This window comes from Triturus cristatus, chromosome 4_1 (assembly GCF_964204655.1).
Source record: "Triturus cristatus chromosome 4_1, aTriCri1.1, whole genome shotgun sequence".
In the NCBI taxonomy this organism is placed as follows: Eukaryota; Metazoa; Chordata; class Amphibia; order Caudata; family Salamandridae; genus Triturus; species Triturus cristatus.
This window is the reverse complement of record NC_140585.1, coordinates 1,037,320,920-1,037,337,249: the sequence shown is the minus strand read 5'-3', so window position 1 is coordinate 1,037,337,249 and position 16,330 is coordinate 1,037,320,920. Positions and strand designations below refer to the sequence as shown.

Genomic DNA, 16,330 nt, shown 5'->3' with positions numbered 1-16,330 from the left:
CAACCTTGACCAGCTAATAAAAGAAGCAGGCCAATATACATAATGGGTATCAACTAAAATTATTGTGTGCACCTGTGTTGATATGTTTCTATGTAAATGTCTAAGCGTCTGTTATGTATTTTATACTGTAAAAGTGGGTGATCCCAAGCCCTCTTGCCTTGTGAGCACACCCTTGGGGGAGGGCAGGTTGCATAACAAACCAAAATATTCTGTGAAATATTTTATGAGCATTGCTTTTAAAATGTCGGTAGTAATGGTTTTGGTCAAATTATTTAAGACATTGTGCTGAAAAATGCTGTGTTTCACACCATTATCTTTCGCTCCCTTGCCAACATTTGCTAAGTGGTTTAACCCCCAACACTTTCAAACTCAGTTGCCACTTGTCTTTCTAAGAACAGCAACAGTAATCGTCACAGTGACTGTCTAACTCCCACTGTGTCATACCAGCCCTGGAAAATGGGTTTGACAGAGAACCTCTTTGTTTGGCCCCAGTTCTTCTATCCTGTGTTTCTTCTGTCCTGTGTATTCAAAGTAGGCAGAGGTGATATGGAGTGGCAACTTGCCTGCATTTTGAAAGCCTTTACAACATCACCTGGGATCTAGTGGGGCACCATGTAGCAAAAGAACAGCTAGGATTAATAGGGGCTGGGGGAGAAGGTGAGAATTTTGTGGACTAGGGGGATTTGTTTAAGAATTTGCTGCACAGATAAGGTGCCAGTGTTTCAAGTTATTTTAGTAATCTTCACAGAATTCTAGGCTTTGACCTGCGTTTGGCGCATATGTTAAATTCTCGCAATGTTTTGTAGTAGTGGTCAATGTTCCCAGTGAAATACGTAAGTGGGGATTAAGAGGTGGAGCTGGAGAATGTGCCTCACAATAATCGTAAAATCCTCAAGTAATTTTCAATTCATTCTTGCAGCTAATTGCTTCTTAGCATGGAATTCTTAAGAGCTTTTCATGCTTTTTGACGATCATAGAGAAGTATATTCATACCTTTTCTGGGCGATGATGCCCATGTGCTGCTCCATATGTAGCTCATTTAGGGCCTGATTACGAGTTTGGCGGTGTGGGAGCAGGGCAGTACGCCACCGCTCCACTCCTGCACTGCCAAATTTGACCGCCCACCAGAGTTTTCTCCTGGTCTGTTGGGTCGTCCTTTGGTGTTCCCTTGGTGGTGCCTTTCAAAAAAGCACCACAATGGGAACGTCAAAGCCCTTTCCTGCACGGCATGGACTGTGAAGTCCATGCCGTGCAGGAAAGTGGGTGCATGCACACAGTGGAACACACCATGTGCCCCCCCACATGCATCCCATGGGCCATGAGGCACCAGGGGGCCCTGGAGGGCCAGCCCCCTTTGTTTCTGTTCCATCACCCTAACAACTGCTGTCTCACCACTGTGGTTAGGGTTGCAGTGAGTAAACTTGTCATAGGCTTGGCAGTGCTGTAGCATCACCGCCAAGCATGTTACTGCCTCATGACCGCCACACCAGCGCCAGGGATCGCAGCTCCCCGGTGGCTGCGGTGGTCCAGTCACCGTTTGACCGATGTGCTCTTAATAGGGCAGTCGGACCACTGGTGTGGTGGTGTCCGACTGCCAATGCACCTCCACCACGGGGTCGGCTGTCCGATGGACCACCAAACTCGTAATCAGGCCCTTAGTCAATTTCACTTAACATCCTCCTAGAAAACAAGATGCACATCCACAGGCCTCTGGCAACCCCACTATCTTTAGGTATTAAATGATCTGGCAGTGTAATCAACATATTGGCACTTGTCCCTTATGTATCACAGGTGTTAGCATTCCCAGCATTCTGATACTTGTAGTGTTCAGTGTTCCCTGTGAAAGTAGTACGTAAAGAGTAGAAAAAGTCTTTATGTACAACACGGTTTGTGAGTAACTTGAAAAGGGAGAAATACTTAGCTTGCAAAGTAAACAAGCATTTGCAATGCAATAGGTCTCGCATTTACGCGAGTTTAAGCTATTGGCATTGTAAATGACAATCCCTTTTGTTTATGTTTTAAAAAACTAAATATAAATAAAAGGCATTGTCATTTACATTGCCAATAGCTCAAACTCGCGTAAATTCGAGACCTATTTCATTGTAAATGCTTGTGCCCTAAGCAGGCTGGTAATGCAGAGAGACATGCCCTGCAGGTCCAAGCAAATGCAAGACCTTTTGCATTGCAAATGCTTGTTTTGGAATTTTCTCGTTTTTTTTGCTTTCTCTGTAAACTGATGCCGTGACTTGGTACTCTTTACTTTTGGCCCTTATTTCAACCCTGCACAGGTAGTGGCATGGGCCCTCTTACACCTGTGTCAGGGAGAGAGAGAGAGCACGAAGTACCCTACTACTGCGGAGTCTGTCACACAGGGTAGTAACTGCAGAGAAGCAGTGCAAAGGAAAGTAACAGGGTGAGACAGTGAGGGAGATATGATGGAGGAACAGAAGGAGATGAAGACAGAGAGGGGGAGAGGTGCGCCAGGTGGTAATGGGAAATGATGGGTGGGATAAAGGAGAGAGTGGGCATAACAAAATGCAGGGTGTGCGAGACAGGAAGGATGAGGACAAAGAGAAGGGCTGAGTGAGACGTGGGTGCAACAGTAAGAGATATGGGAAGGGGATACACATCTGGGAGGGAGGGAAGATGAGGGGCAGGAATGTTAAGAGATTAAAGAAACGTTGATGGAGAAACAGGAGGAGAGCGAGAACGGTAGAAAGGGAGGCGTCGAGGGAGACAGAAGGACCATAGAGAGGGGAGATGAGGGAGATGTGATTCATTCAACGTGACAGGGTTTTCGGTCATGAATATGTTTTACTTTGTCAGTTAATTGGCTCAGGCAAAACATATGAAAACGTCACCAGGGAAGGAAAAATAGACAGAGAATTACTTATTAATATAATTCTCTGTGCCTATTTTTCCTTTCCTGGTGACGTTTTCATATTTTTCCTCCTGAACCAATTAACTAAGTAGGTAAAATACATCAAATAACAGATGAATGACTGTAGAATGGGGAAGTTACTGGTAGATTAATGCTCTTGACATGCTTTGCAAAGTTTTTATGTTGGGAGCAATTGTCTCCTAAAAGCCCGGACGGCCCCTTTGAAAAGAATCCTCTGAAGCCATCTGCTTAGTGTCATGAAAGCGCACTTCGTCAGTGAACTACCCGATGACTCTGCATGCATGGGGCAGGGAGCAAATTAAAACAAGCATTGGCCGTGAAAGTGACACGACCGCGCGAATAACAAGCCGAGGTGACAAGGGCTGGGGGCGAGAAGGGAGGGGGGAATGCCAGCATCAAAGGAGCCTGAAGCTGACGAAAAGGGAGGGGGAGAAGGGAGGAGGGAGTGCGAGCAGCAGCTGTGCACGTGCACGCCATCGTGCACTCAAGATTTAGGCCTGCCAAATCATGTGGGTAGCACTTTTGAAAGCCCACTTACAAAATGTCTCAAAGAGACAGCTTGCGCGGTCTCAGTGAGACCTAAAAAGAAAGGGGCTGAGAGAGAGAACTATACCTACAGTGACAAGTTATCAAACCTAATTAGGGTCAAGTGTGTTCTTCATTGCCTTACATGAGTCCCTTTGAGAACTATTGCTGAAGTGTGATGATGGAAGGGAAGAACATGCCTGGGCGATGGCTGTCAGTCGTTAGAACTCGCAGCGATAGTAGACTGCCTAGTGGCATAGGGGAAAAAGGACTCAGTGATTTCAGAGATGAAGAGAAATTATCTAAGTATATGGAAGCACAGGTGAGACTGAGATTGAGGGAGAAAGCTGGGCAACTTTAGCTCATAATTGTGCGGTATTTGACACGGGGAAAGGCTTTCAGTTCCTTGATGAAAGCACATATTAAGAGACTGTTCAGAGAGTAATGGCTGTCAAGTAGCTAGGGGTATTGAGGTAGAGCGTCTTATTAGTGAGGCATCCTGTTTTTAATACACAGCAGACTTTAATAAGGAACCAGTGAACAGTTATCAGGTGCAGAGCAATGTGGTTATAGTGACTAGTGCCAGAGAATTATCGTGCTGTCGTGCATTGCACCTCAAAGAGTAGGCCTGGAGATATTTTTCACAAGTTATTTCAGTAGGGCATTTCCATAGATATGTCTTTTTAGAACCAGATCTGCAACATCAAAACATAGGTCCTGTTGAACAAAATGCTCCTTCCACCTGGCTCTTGCTTTTCTGTTCCAGGGCATTTGGCATCTTACACAAGACTGAGGGACAATCCATTACGAGAGAGTATGGCATTCCAGTTTTGAAAGCAGAGCTCATGGATTTCTTGTGTTCTGTTTTCTTAACTTTAGAAAATTGATCTGTACTATGCATTGGCAAGGAGAGTTATGTTCTGACTATTTGTAAATTTGAGATATTGTTACACATAGCTGCATGGTGGCTTTTTAGTTTTTTTTTATTGTGCCCTAGGTACTACTTGTTAATATTAAAATGTAGAAGAAAGGGGGCAACATTGAAACTTGCTGGACACCATAACTCTTGGGAAGAGGCTTTTAAACGGAATCTTCAGTTCATACCAATTGGGGCCGTATTATGAAAAGTGCGACAGGGGCACAGTGGGGGAGTGCATCCACTTTGTACCCCCCTCTGGCACTTATGTGTTACAGAAGGGGCAGCAGACGCTTCTGCGTCTTCTGTAATACTGATAGTGGTTGCACACATGTAGTGCCTGCTCTGTCTTCAGAGGGCGTTCCCCCATGCAATTTATGGAACCACTTTGCCTCTGCGCCAGCACCATATTGTGGACACAGGCACAGAGGAAAACGAGACCTTACTAGGTGCACTGAAAGTGCACCACAAAACGTGGCATTATCAGTGCGCCCCCTGAGAACAGACCTTTGGAGGGGTGAAAGGAGATCTCATGGACGGGTTCAATCACTCACTCCATCTGCCTACAAGGGATCTTTCTCCCCTTTTCAAAGTGTGGGTGGAGCAATACGTAATAACAAGGAGCGGCTTTGAAGCAGCTGCTCTGTATTTCACTGAATACACTGCCTCCAGGACAGCACAAGTTTGCAGCTGCCCTGAGGGGAACACATTAATAATGATAGGGTCCACTGTCCCTGTTTGCTCCAAGTGCACCTATTTAACATGAAGCACGGCGCAAACAGAGAAAGTACACCCTATTTGATATCTGTACTTCTTTTCATGGTGTGGGTCAATTTGTCAAACTTGGCAGTAATATCTATTTGCGTAAGGAGGCAGGCATCCGTTTGGTCAGTACCTGAAGGTTGGTCTTGCTCTGCAGGATATCCAAGCTTATAACCTGTTTTGTGCTATATTTGGCTATGAATCCCATTTCCTTTCTGTAGGTCTAGGAACCCATTCTATACATACTCACTCACAAGGTGCAAGCCCTACAACTCATCTAACCTGCATTGTCCACTTAAACTTCTGTGGAATTCCGGTGGCTCTGGGTTGCATTTGTTACTTCTCCTGTTTCCTGTGGTAACAGTTGCTGCAGAAATAGACCCATTTTGGTCTCTGATAATTTCAAAACGGGAGAGGCAACGAAAAACAAGTATCAATCTATTCATCAACTGCATGGTAACTCATTCCATTCATTCCAGAAAACGCCGATATTTTGAGGTCATAGTAAAAAAAAAAAAAGCGCTTCTTTATTGCACATTAGATGCTTGACATAATAAAAAAAAAAAACAGACCAGCCAACGTGTTTTGCTCACCCATCATAGAACTTCTTCCGGGCTATAAATCACAAAGTTGAATACATAATTAAATAATTCTTTTTTTTTTTTTTTCTTCTCTTTTTTTAGTTATCTGTTTTATAAAGTTAAAAACTAAACTATGCAATCCAAGTTCAGCTTATAAACGATAAGACAGGCTATTATCCTCATAAAATACATCTCCTTTTGTTAAAATATCAGTTGAGTTGCTTGGGACTTGGACAACTGACCTATGGAGGTGGGCAATGTATGTATGAAAGGAGGAGAACTACTTGGATAGTGCCATAAGACTTATCTCGGGTCTCCAATGAAAGCTATGAAATTGAGCACACACATTGTGCGATAGCACAAAATGGCATATGGTGAGTTTGTTCAGCTTGGATAGCTAATTTGTTCCACCACTTGAGTATTCTTTTCTGTCAAAAGTTCACTAACCTAACAGTCCTACTACACATGGAAGTAATCCTTTGTATCCCGACAACTTATTACAATGGGCATATTTCAAAAACTTCCGAATTTAACAGTTGAAAGATTTTTTCTGAGTTAAGTCCTAGCTTTAAGCTGAATTTGCCCTGAATCGGTATGGCAGTCCTGTAACAAAGAGCAAACATTCCTAAGGGACTTAAGATGAACAATTATACTGTTGTGTTGTTTCCAATAACTTTGCTTTCCTGTGAACAGTGTACACAAAATGTGAAGGAACGGCAGGAATTGAAAGGGACAAAGTATTTGCCAAATCTCGTGGGCATTCCTCAAATGTGATAGAAAACTCATTAAGAGCATTTCCTATTTAAACACCAACTCTACCATAATTACAGAGCTGCTTCCACCAATGACATATACATTGTCTTCTCCTGTATAACACCTCATCGTCCATTATGGAGCCTTGAAATCTTTTAAGTATGTGTCTAGGATGCCATACATATGTACATAAACTGGATTGAATTAGAGGTACTATGTGTTTTTCTCGAGCTGACACAAGAAGATGATTTGAGATGTGTGTAATGCTGGCGGCATCCGTAAGGCCTGGATGCAATTTTATATTATGATGACTAATATACATATTTATGTACATTGCCTAATTTTATATAGTGCTAATGCCCACCTTACGGCACTTTATGGCTTTGGAGAGTTACATTTACATGTATGCATGTGAGGGAAAAGAGGCGGAAATGGAGATAAAAAAAAATACTTAATGCAGTCAATGTGAACTAGATCAGTCCCCTGGTCTGGTCATCAGATTGTGTGAACTCCATACAAAGGCTGATTGGCTTGGAAATCCCAGACATCTGGTTCTCAAGAGGACAACCTTGTCTAATTTAATTTTTAACACTAACGAGGTGATGTAAAGCGTTTTTAATATTTGACTATCGACGTCAATCTATAAATGCAATGTTACAACGTGAAAGAATTATAAAGCGGAACATTCCACAGAAGCGTTGTGTGAATTCTAAAGTAGCAGCATAAGCCGTTGTCTCCGAATGAGAGCGAGAATAAACAATCAGTACATACAGAAGGTCTGAATAAATATGGAACCCAAAATTCTTTTGACCAGCCCAGTGGATACCGAAGAAAGAGTAAGAAACAGACTCCTACATCATGCTTGGTACAGCTCAGTGTTTGAGGCAACCATGGCTGTGGCCATGCTACCGCAGAAGTGTGACTAGTGCTCAAGTGAAATATAAACCTAACAAATGGGTTTGCTTAGCCAGTTACAACACAACAGGGCTATCTAGGGAATAAAGAAACGGTGCAGTTCGTGACAGACTACTTACTTCACAGTTCTTTGGTGTAGTGTGTAGTGAATACAAAATCATAAATGTAGGTTTTTTTCCACAATAACTTGTGGCCTAAGAAGGGTTAGAATAAAACACAATAAATTAGAAAGAAAATAAAAAGTGAACAGTGGACTTCCATTTGATAAGCGACATTTACTATTTTTGTAGTCCCCGAACCTAGTTCCAGGAAGTACAACAAAAAGGTGTGAGCACACCAAAAGCTAACAATAAATAGAAGGATAATTTAGGGGGTAATTATCAGAGGTCCGAAAGCAAAATAAATTATAACCCTTTTAATACTTTGATCAAAAAAGCTCTACATTTGTGGCCACAACGAGTAACTTGAAATTAAACCATGCAGTCCCAGTGAAGCAGAATTTGTTGACTGACTCATGGAGTGAGTATGATTAAATAATATTCACTTCTAGGGGAAAAAAGAGTTCTGAAAAATCGATGGTAAATAAAAAAAAAAAAATTGAAAAATAAGCAAAAAATATATTTCTGAACACTTCAATATGAAATCAAGTGGTTTGCAACTCATGGGTTCGGGAGGAGTTGGATGTCTTTATCCACTGATCTCTATTACCAGCATTTATACTTTATCTCTATCTAACACCTCTCCCCGACGTGTCTTTGAGTTTTATTAGATTTTACAAACCAGTTTTGTCTTTAGTATCTAAATGAATCTTGCTACATCAGTTCATGACTCCTCTCCCTGAATATGGTCACACTGTGTGTTCAGAAGAAAATCCTAAATAGATTTGTCTCTCAAAATACTTAGTAGACTGCTATATCTTGGATTTTAGTAAGACCCCCATATCCCAAATTCAAACAAAAATATTTTTTATGCAACTTTCAAATTAGAGCTATAACACAAATGTATGTTACTTTATTTGTTTCAGTCATGGCATCTGGGACTGCATTGATTTATGATGAAGAAATGACAAGCCACAAACTATTATGGGATGAGTAAGTATTTTTTTCTGTTTTGGAATTTACCATATGGTGTTGTGCGAATCATCAGATACATTTTTAAGGCATGGGCAAAGTGAACAATTGCTCAGGGCCAGTACCAACTGGTGAAGTGGCTTTTACTCACCCTCTGTCTATTGGTTTCTCTTGCAGGACATAATATCTCTCTCTCTTCCTGCCTTTTTCTCTCAAGCAGTCTCGTTCTCTTTCCACCAGTGTAATTTTAAGGATTTTTTGGGTTCCAAACAAGACCTATTTCAGTTATTTTGTGCAAACTTTTACATAAATTTAGTCTGCCTGATGCCAAACAATATTATATCAGGCAATAGGCAATATAATTCCAACTTATTCTGAACAGGGGGCCACAAAATATGTCTTGCCAGGACCTCAAAAGTCCTTAAAATGACACTGTGTGCGATGACGATACTGTGTTATTTCTTTATGAAGACTTTGAGGGTTATTGCGAGCAGGAAGAGTTTGAACTGCTGGGTAACCGTGAATAGCTAATCTGGATCAGTCAGGCACAGACTATGGTCAGTGGTAAAGACAGGATAGGCGGGGCTTCAAACTGGTCTTTGTTGTCAACCCAGTGATTTCCAGGGACATTCTTGTACCTATTCGGAGTCAATAAGATGGGTAAACCCTGCGCGTAGTTAGCTCTGCTTGGCCCTGAGTAGTGGACAAAATCTAAATGTGAAGAGTGTAAATGAAATTAGCATAAAATGTCTGTGATTATCGTTGTAAGTAGTGCAAGAGAATGTCAAAATGTCTGACTCTAAGACATTTGGAGGTACTGCCCAGAGTGTGAAGCATTACAGTTACTAATTTGGATCAGTTGGGACTGTTGAAGATATGAAAATGAGATGACTTGGTGATAAGGTTTTGTAGCATTCACGCTGTGTTCAATCACTTTCATGAATGTATACAGGTGTGCAGTCTTTACCCCATAGGTCATTACCACACAGAAAAGTACTGCACAGGCAAGCATCATGCAGGCTTCTTTTTCGTTCTTTACCAAGCTTTACATTACCGCGCCCACTTAGGACAATTTACAATGTACTACAATATCCAGAAGGCCGTGTTTTCGGCCACGCCCACTGCGGCAGGTGTTTTAAATTGAACTGTGCATTAGCACTAGCACTTTCATTTTGCCACAACAACACGCCACAGAAGAAGGGACTTTGAAATTCCCGAAACGTGTCTGGCGTCATATTCCATTGATATGTGTTTCCCGTCAAGTTAGCTGCCAGCATGCTGCCATTAAACTACGTGAATAATTTAACCTCCAGTGGCCTTCTTTGAATGGGTATCTTGCATGAGTGGAGATATATATTCATTAACTAAAGGGGATTTAAGAATTGATCGATAGGTGAGGGTTATGGGATGGCTAAGAAAAAGTAGAGGAATGGAGGTTTAAGGTGTAGTGGTAAAGGTTGTTAAGGGATTTTTTGGATTCCTGGAGGGTTGAGTTAAAGGGTCATAAGTGTTGGGGGCAGGTAGTGGTAAAGGAAAACCAGGGTATTTAAGAATTCGGGGCAAGTAGAGTTAAAGGGCAGTAGGGGGAATTTAGGGTTCTGGAGTGGGTAGGGGTAAGTGGTATTAAGGGTTCATGGGAGGGCAGACGTAAAGGGGGTGAGGGGTTTTAGGGCTTGGATGGGTAGAGGTAAAGGGAGATGGGTTTTCAGGGTTCAGGTTTGGGTAGAGGTAAAGGGTTTATAGGGTTCAGAGGTGGGTAGCTGTAAAGGAAAGTTAAGGGTTTAAAAAAACAAGGAGGAGGTTACTGCCCCCAGAAAAGGCTAAATATGGTTTTTGGAGGGGGCGGGGGAGGGGGGGGGGTTGAGTCCATGTTTGAGTCATTTTGTGTATTAGAAACACACACAAACTCTGTTGCATTTGAATCAGTCAAATTGAATAAACAGAAAAGTTATGTGTTAATAAATTACTTTTTATGACGTATCTCTAGAATATTTGGATACTGAATTTGTTGGTTTTACAATTGAATCTTAGCTGAAAACTTTGCAATGTGGCTATAGATGTTTAGGTCCCTTCTACCAGACAACACAAACTGTATGGTTGCCAAAATCCTATTGTGAACTTACAGGGGTCTTTCAGCTACCCATTACTTACCATTTATCAGCTTTACTGTCACTCTTATTTCCTTGCTTCTTATTCAGTGGCTTGCCTCTCTCTTGTGTTTGTCCCTCTTGTGGAGCTACACTGCCTCTGATTCTATATGTAGTGAGGAAAGTGCATCAGATATACATGACTCATCCTGGTCAAGATAAATCAAGACATCATCTGCATATAGCGAGATAATGTGACGGGCCCTGCCCAAGGGTATCCCCAAAGCCGCCTCCTCCCTCCGGATCTGCGCCGCCAGGGGCTCCATTGCCAGAGCAAAGAGCAATGGTGACAGAGGGCATCCCTGCCTGGTCCCCCTAAAAATAGGATAGAAAGTCGAAACAGGGGGGGGGGCCCGGGGGGGGGGCCCGGGGGGGGGGGGCCCGGGGGGGGGGGGGGGGGCCCGGGGGGGGGCCCGGGGGGGGCCCGGGGGGGGGGGGCCCGGGGGGGGGGGCCCGGGGAGTCATAGAGCCGTTCATAATACTCTCTAAATGCGTCGTTGATTGCCCTCGGGGAGGAGAGCCTATGACCACGAAGATCTGTAACGCTCAGGATTGGCACACTTCTATTATCGGATTGAATTAACCTAGCCAAGCCTAGTCACCACCTTAAATGCCTCCCACTACACTAGCGGCGAACTAGCTGTGCCCTGATTAGTCATAGTCACCAACAGCCCCTGAAAGCACCTGACGGAACCCATCATCCTCCAACAAAGAAGTGTTCAGTCTCCACCGCGGTATCGGGGGTCTCTCAGGGAGCAGGGTAAAAGCCAGGAGTTAGAGGGCTGTGGTCAGAAAGGGCCCTGCCAAGATATTCAGCTCCAGACAACAATGGGGATAAAGTGGGGGAACAAAAGAACATGTCAAGACGTGTGTGTAGGTCGTATAGATGAGAATAATAAGAATATTCCCTTTGGGCAGCATGTTGGAGGCGCCAGACATCATGGATATCCCAACCAGAGGCCCAGCCGCGGAGTCCCCTAGCTATGGAGGCAGCTGCGGTATCTTGTAGCGGAGGTGTAGACCTATCCCACTGCACATCATACACAATTGAAGTCCCCTCCTAAAATCAAATTCTCATGGGGAAAGCTCACCAGGACACCGGACAGCTGATTCAAAAAGGATAACTGGTCTCTATTCGGGGCATTAACGCTACCTATGGTGACCTCCCTGCCCTTCATAACACCATTAATGAGTACATACCTCCCCTCCCTATCAATCACCTTCCGGGTGAGCAGGAAGGGAACCCCAGGTCTGACCCACACCAAGGCCCCCTGAGAGAAGGTCGAGTACTCTGTTGCATATAACTGACCCCTCCATCTGCGCCTCAAGCAAGCAACCTCCCCCACAGTAAGGTGTTTCTTGCAGCAGAACCACATGTGCCCCTCGATGTTTAATATAATTCAATATGTTATATCGCTTAGAAGGCGATCCCATCCCCCTGATATTCTTCGTCATAAGTTTATACTCTCCAACCGGTCCCGCCATGAGAGATCAGAATGTGATTCCCTCTAACCCCCCATCCCAGCACCAAACTCAGAGCTGCCCCGGTATCCCTGGCATTCATCAACAACCCCAACAAAGAAACTCCTCATCCCAAGAGCGGTCTGACAGCGGCCAGCTGCCCAAACGTATACACAATGGTAAAAGCCACGTACTTGGTGGTACCCTACACCAAACGGGAAAGGTCCACGGCAAGCAGCCCTAGAACCTGCAGAGGGGGCGCAGCGTGCACAGAAGGAAAGCGGGTGTACCAGAGATCTATTCTCCTACTAGTGTAGCCTCAAAGGGCCGCCCCAGCACTCCCCCTGGTGCCTGTACCCACAAGCCCCTCACAACATGAAACTCAAGAAACAGCATCCTAGACAGCGCAGCCCGGAGCACCCAAGAAAATGGAGCGTAATAACAATGAGGGTAGAGGAGAGGGAGAAGGAGAAGAAAAGTGGGGCCTAGGTCCCCCCCAGAACAACTTTTAGTCCACAGTGCCATCCGCCGTCCGTGGGGTCACTTGAAGCAGTCCGTCATTTGTGGCTTGCGACGAGTTAGAGTCAACTTCCTCTTCCCCATACTTGGCCTCTGAATCCTTCTCCGAAGAGGAACCCCCGCCCCGCCGCATGTGTGCCACGGCTGCCAACGCATCCGCCCTCTCCATCTGTCTGAGACTGACTCGGCCGTTTGGATGCCCTCCGAGTCCTCCGGCGTCTCGGTCTTTTCTCCAAGCGGGCAGATCTGGCCACCTGTCGCTCAGAATTCAACTTGGGAGCACCTTCTAATTTGTAGGACTCAATCCAGTCCCAGGCGTGCTGCAGGTCCTCACAAAAGAACGTTTTCCCGTCTAACATGATCTTAAGCCGGGCTGGGAACAGCAAGGAATACTGGATGCCTTTCGCGCAGGGTCATCTTAACTTCCAAATATGAAGAGCGACGACACTGCACTTCCTGCATGTAGTCAGGAAAGAGGAAGACTTTAGTGTTCTCCACGGCAAAGGGACCATCGGCGTGAGCATTCTGTAACAACAAGTCTCAGTCTTGAAAATGAAGCAGCCTCGCCACCACCGCGCACCGGAGGGCGGGTAGGCACTCGATGGCCCCTCTCCAAGGTGTAAAATGGAGGGAGACCCTGAGGCGCCACAACATCTCTCAGCCAGGACTTCAGGTAGGTGACCATATCCTACCCCTCCACGCCCTCTGGAAGGCCCACCACCCGCACATTGTTCCGCCGATTATGCCCTTCCGCGTCTTCGGCTCTCTTTTCCATGGTGGAAACCTTACCCGCCAGCTCGCTGACTTGGGCCGATAGCTTGTGGTGCGCGGGGGCCAACACCGCCAGCTCCACCTCAGACTGCTTCATCGTGTCTGCCAGCTTGGTATGCTCCGCATGCAGCAGGCCCAGGCCCACCGCCACAGTGCTAATGTCCTGGCGCAGCGCCGCCTTGGTGTCTGCAATGGCCTCCAGGATTTTGGCCAGTTGCTGCTGGACCAGGACAGGATTGTCCCCCATCTCCTTCTCAGCCATCTCCGGTGGAAGAGACTCCAAGCCCTGCTGGGGTCCGGCCTGCCTCCCCTTGGGCTTACCCATGACTAGGGGCCCAGAGTCCGCTGCCCTCGACCGAGTTCTCCTCTCCCTGGGGGGGTTCGACGCGGCTGCCAGCGTTGCCGGCGCCCACCACTCCAGGATCCGACAGGCCTCCACTGGCTCGGCAGAATCTCCACGAAAGCACCCCAACACCAACCAACACCAGCGCACACTCCGCAGTGCTCGGCCGCGGAGGGTGTCCAAGGCCGCTCTCATGGGCCGTTCACCTTCACTCCTTAGCGCCAGGGGGAACCGGCATGCCCCGGACCCCTCTTCTCGGCCCCCAGGCGTTGTGGCGCTATGCACGCAGTCCTCACAGGAGGCGCTCCTCCCGGCACCCAGCCAGTAAACCGGACCACCAGACAGCGTGATGGGTGAGCGCCAGTGCCCGCAACCGCCGTGTATTCCACCGCCCGCCAGGTGCTGCAGCCGCTCCTCGGCCCGGCCACACTCAAGCCGCCCTCTGTACCGCCATACAGGTGGACCACCAGCGTCACCACACAGCAGGTTCCACCAGCCTGAGCCGGTAACACTCAGCCAGTACTCACTCCCGCTGGGGCCAGCGCCGCCTCCGCTCAGAACACCACCGACTGTTAGGCGCTGCAACCGCCACTCGACCTGGGCTCACTCTGGCTGCCTCCTGTACCTCTTCGTGAGCAGGCCGCCAATGTCCCCAAGCAGCAGGCTCCGACAGCCCAATCCGGTGGTGCCCATCCAGCGCTTCTTCACACTTGCTGCAGCGCCGTCTCCGCTCTGGCCAGGAATTGGCCGCCCGGCCGCCTGCCGAGGAGCAGCCGCCGCACCTCCTAGGCCGCCAGCGTCTCCACGCAGTGGGCCCCGACAGCCCGATTCGGCAGCGCCCATCCAGCGTTTTCCTCCACTTGTCTCAGCATCGTCCCCGCTCCGGCCTGGAACGGGCCGCACGGCCGCCCGCCAAGGAGCAGCAGCCGCACCCCCGCTCGACCCGCAGGCACCACCACGGAGCTACTCTCCCACTCTGGGCGCCATCTTGAGGCTGCCGCGCCCAGTCTGCCAAAGCCTCCAATCCGCAAGAATGCGAGGCGAGTTGGGGGGCGAAACAGACCCCTCAGCGTGCACAACGGCCAGCCCCTCACACTGGCCCCAGGGTTCAGGCCGGATCTCCGGTTCCAGGCGGAGAAATGGCAAGGCTAGCGCGGAGCTCCGGGCTTACGCGTCCGCCATCGGTGGCTCCCAAGCCATGCCCTCAGGTCCATACAGTGTTGATCAGGGGAGTTGAGAGCTTCGCTCAGTAAATCTCATAGCAAGGGAGCGCTATATTTCTCCTATGTATTCTAAATTGCAAGGACATCTCAGGAGATAGATTGTCTTTATTATTACAATAAGTAAATGTGGTGGAAGTGATTTTGTATCCATTAAAGCACATATTGTCCGTTTCCAGTGCTGATGGATATGCCTTGCATGTTGTGCATTTGAAGTTGCCAACCTCCAGGTTTGAACCATCTATGGTTTTTTGAATGAACCTTTTATTAGATAGCATTCTTGATTTAACTATGTGATCATTCAAATTTTTCTTGCGTTGATATGCAAACATTGGTCTTGGGAATCTTTGGCTCTGCTCTTTTTCAACGTTCAGTATGTGCCAATTGGAGCACACAATTTGCCGTATTTTTTCATTCAAAGTGGAGTGTCGAGTGACAAACACTAGTTTCGGTGTATCCTTTGATTTAGTGTTTGTGGGCAGATGTTGACGGTCATAACAGTGAGCCCTTTTGTAAGAGTCCCTCACTAGTTTTTTTGGATAGCCTCTTACAATAAATTTTTGTTTTATCTCAACTGCTCGAGTGTCTTAGTCATCCAAATTTGTGAAATTACGGCGCAGCCGGAGGAATTGCCCAAAAGGGATACTCTTTCTGTGTAGTGGGATGAAAACTCTGAAAATGTAAGAGGGTATTGTGTGCTGTTGGTTTGGTATAGAGGTCTACTTGCAGTTTGCCATACACATGCTTAATAGTTTATATCCAAACATTTGACCTGCGCCACGCTGGAACTAGATGTGAAATGCATGTTGGAATCACAGAGGTTGAGCCAAGCTAAAAACTCTGCTAGGATATCTGGAAGGCCTGTCCATATGAAAAAGATATCATCAATATAGCGTGACCATCTGGTCACTGATTCTGAAAAGGGCACCACTTCATTAAATATGATTTTATTTTCTCGAATTTAGCTATAAAGATTTGGCTATAGTAGGGGCACATGATGCTCCCATGCTGGCACCTTTTATTTGTTTGGTCAAGTTGCTGTTGAATTCAAAGGTGTTCTCTTCTCGCACAATTTTACGGCATTTGAGAATAAAAGTGGCAGCACGGTCAATGTTCATGATGTTAATGAACCGAAGAACCACTTCTAGAGCTCTTTGCTGAGGTATGTTGCTATAAAGGGCCTCAATGTCTAAAGTGACCAAGTCTGTCACTGGATTAAATCTAGGGCCTTCCATGATATTGATGACATGCCGGGTGCCTTGGACATGAGATGGAGTTTGAGGCACAAAAGGTCTTAAGGTGGTATCAATATACTTAGACAGGGGCTCAGTGATTGACCCTATGGTGGTGAATGTGGGTCGATAAGGAGGATCGTCTCGGTTTTTATGAATCTTCGGTACTATGTAAATGCTAGCTATTTTAGGGTATTTGGTGTTTAAATACGC

General features: G+C 46.3%; 1 protein-coding gene across 3 annotated transcripts in view; it reads left to right on the top strand.

The window, feature by feature from the left end:
- HDAC10 (histone deacetylase 10) overlaps positions 1–16,330 on the top strand; it is a 440,238-nt gene that overhangs the window by 64,563 nt on the left and 359,345 nt on the right. For all 3 annotated transcript variants that reach the window (XM_085653979.1, XM_085653977.1, XM_085653978.1), the window contains one exon: positions 8,379–8,445. In XM_085653979.1, the coding sequence (XP_085510105.1) occupies positions 8,381–8,445 (65 nt within the window). In that variant the 5' untranslated portion in view covers positions 8,379–8,380. The remainder of the gene's footprint in view (positions 1–8,378; positions 8,446–16,330) is intronic.